The sequence below is a fragment of the Mauremys mutica genome, chromosome 1, assembly GCF_020497125.1.
Source record: "Mauremys mutica isolate MM-2020 ecotype Southern chromosome 1, ASM2049712v1, whole genome shotgun sequence".
NCBI classification, from domain to species: Eukaryota; Metazoa; Chordata; order Testudines; family Geoemydidae; genus Mauremys; species Mauremys mutica.
In genome coordinates this window covers 365,019,853-365,022,393 of record NC_059072.1, presented here as the reverse complement: position 1 = coordinate 365,022,393, position 2,541 = coordinate 365,019,853, and the positions used below count along the sequence as shown (strand labels likewise).

Genomic DNA, 2,541 nt, shown 5'->3' with positions numbered 1-2,541 from the left:
TTTTCACTAGGAGGGTGGTGAAGCACTGGAATGGGTTACCTAGGGAGGTGGTGGAATCTACTTTCTTAGAGTTTTTTAAGGTCAGGCTTGACAAAGCCCTAGCTGGGATGATGTAGTTGGGGATTGGTCCTATTTTGAGCAGGGGGTTGGACTAGATGACCTCCTGAGGTCCCTTCCAATGCTGATATTCTATGATTCAATGATTCATCTGCCATCATGCTGCCCGTTCACCTCGCTTGGTTAGTTCCCTCTGAGAACTTCTCTGGACTTAACTCTGACCTCAGTAATCTGGTGCCATCTGTAAATGTTGTAACCTCAGTGCTCATCCCATTTCTGGATTGTTAATAACTATGAAATATTTACTGTACTACTTGTTACAACATGTGTAATTCCCATCACTGTGCTTCTCTCCCTTTGCAGACACCTGGAGCATTTCTGAGCCTCATCACCGCATTGACCACCTCATGGCATCATTCAACCTCACCCCCTCTTACCCTTCAACATACATCCTAATGGGCATTCCTGGCCTAGAAGCTGCCCATGTCCTGATTTCCATCCCTTTCTCTATGATCTATATTATTTGCCTGTTGGGAAATTTCACTGTTCTGTTTGTTGTAGGGAAAGAGCAGACCCTGCAGAAGCCAATGTATCTGCTGATCTGCATGCTGTCACTCACAGACATCAGCATATCTACCTCCGTCGTGCCGAAGGCACTGTGTATATTTTGGTTCAATTTGAAAGGCATTACTGTGGCTGGCTGTCTCACCCAGATGTTCTTCCTTCATGCGAGTATGGTTATGCACTCAGCCGTCCTTGTGACAATGGCCTTCGATCGCTATGTTGCCATATGTGACCCTCTGAGATATACCATCATCCTGACCAATGCACGGATAGCTAAGCTAGGGCTCGTGGGTTTGATAAGAGCTGTTCTCTTCGTTCTGCCTGTGCCCCTGCTCCTCAGCAGGCAGCCATTCTGTGCCAACCGCATTATCCCAAATACGTACTGCGAGAACATAGCTGTGGCGAAGATGTCATGTGGGGACACAACTGTCAACAGGATGTACGACTTAGTGATAGTGTCTGTAGTCATCGGGTTAGACCTGGCGCTCATTGCCCTGTCCTATGGTCTAATCATCAGGGCCGTCTTCAGAATCTCCTCCAAGAAAGCCCACCAGAAAGCCCTCAACACCTGCACTGCCCACATCTGTGTGATTCTGACCTCTTATACTCCCTCGCTCTTTTCTAACCTTACACACCGGTTTGGTCAGGGCATTGCTCCCCATGTTCACATCATCTTGGCCAACCTTTATTTCCTCCTCCCCCCCATGCTCAACCCTATCATTTATGGGGTCAAAACCAAAGAGCTTCGTGACAAAGTGGTTAAATACATCTGCAGAATGTGATCACCAGGGGCCATTGACTTTAATCCTATCTGCCAAGATTGGGAAAGGAGATCTCCTCATTAATCAAGAGTTCTTTGTCCCAGTTTGTCTGAGCTCAGCATTGTGGAAGTTCACAGTCTTATCACTCCCGTCACCAAGCATTTCTCTCTCTGTTGCTGAGTCTCCCCTCTCTGACCATCACCTGACCTCTTTCAGCATCACCTGTCAGCCCCCAACCTTAGATACCCACTCATTCACACTTTCCATGACTTCCAGACCACAAGAAGATACTGCAGCTTTCTGAAGCAAGGTGGCTTTCCATTAGTTCCTGTGTGATAAATGGAAGCTACACTTTCTGATAGCCAAGATAAATAAACAAACTACAAACGCTGAACTTCTTTACCGTATATGAAGTGCTCTGGTGAACAAAATTTACCTGATTTTTGTACATCCAATATTTCAGGAAGCCTGGATGATAAAGCATGTATTTCAGTTTGAAAGTGCTAATACACAAAAGCTACTGTAGGAATTAAGGACATTTTACTGGCAAGAGTTGTGAAACCGTGAATTATTGATAATGGGACTGCTTATTAAACTACAACATCATCTTTGTGTCAATTGCTTACTGCTTCGTGCAGTCGATTTTGAAGTCACTTTTCGGTGCAGTTTTCAAAACACACACTACTCATTCCTTTTGTCAAAGAGGTCAAGAGTAGGTGGTCCTGCTAGTGAAGGCAGAGGACTGGACTCGATGACCCTTCGGGGTCCCTTCCAGTTCTATGAGATAGGTATCTCTCTCTCTCTCTCTAAAAGAAAAGGTGTCGAGATTTCATCTTGGAGTTTGTGAAACAGATGGATTGCCACCAAACATCCACGTGGTTGAATCACTTGCAGTACTAAATTCTTCATGACCTAGATTAGGCAATCTCTCATTTTTGCCATTGTTTTGTAGAGACCATGGACAGTTGGAGCAGCACTGGAGAGTTTTGCTTATGGTTCAGTGGCCTCATACTCAGGACAATCAAGTTGAGCATGTTTGGGTTGAAGTTCTCGAACACACGGATGCCGCAGAGGACAAAGACTTTACTGAACTTTGCTTATTTGCTCTTTTGTTTCTGTTACTACCTTTTAGCAATGCTGCAGTTGAAAGACTGTTTTC

The 2,541-nt window shown here is 45.0% G+C and overlaps 1 protein-coding gene across 1 annotated transcript; it reads left to right on the top strand.

Annotated features, from left to right (window-relative positions):
- Positions 1-464: 464 nt before the first annotated feature.
- On the top strand, positions 465-1,403 carry LOC123367259 (putative olfactory receptor 52P1). The gene has a single exon (XM_045011388.1). The coding sequence runs from the start codon at positions 465-467 to the stop codon at positions 1,401-1,403; it is 939 nt and encodes a 312-aa protein (XP_044867323.1).
- Positions 1,404-2,541: the final 1,138 nt, after the last annotated feature.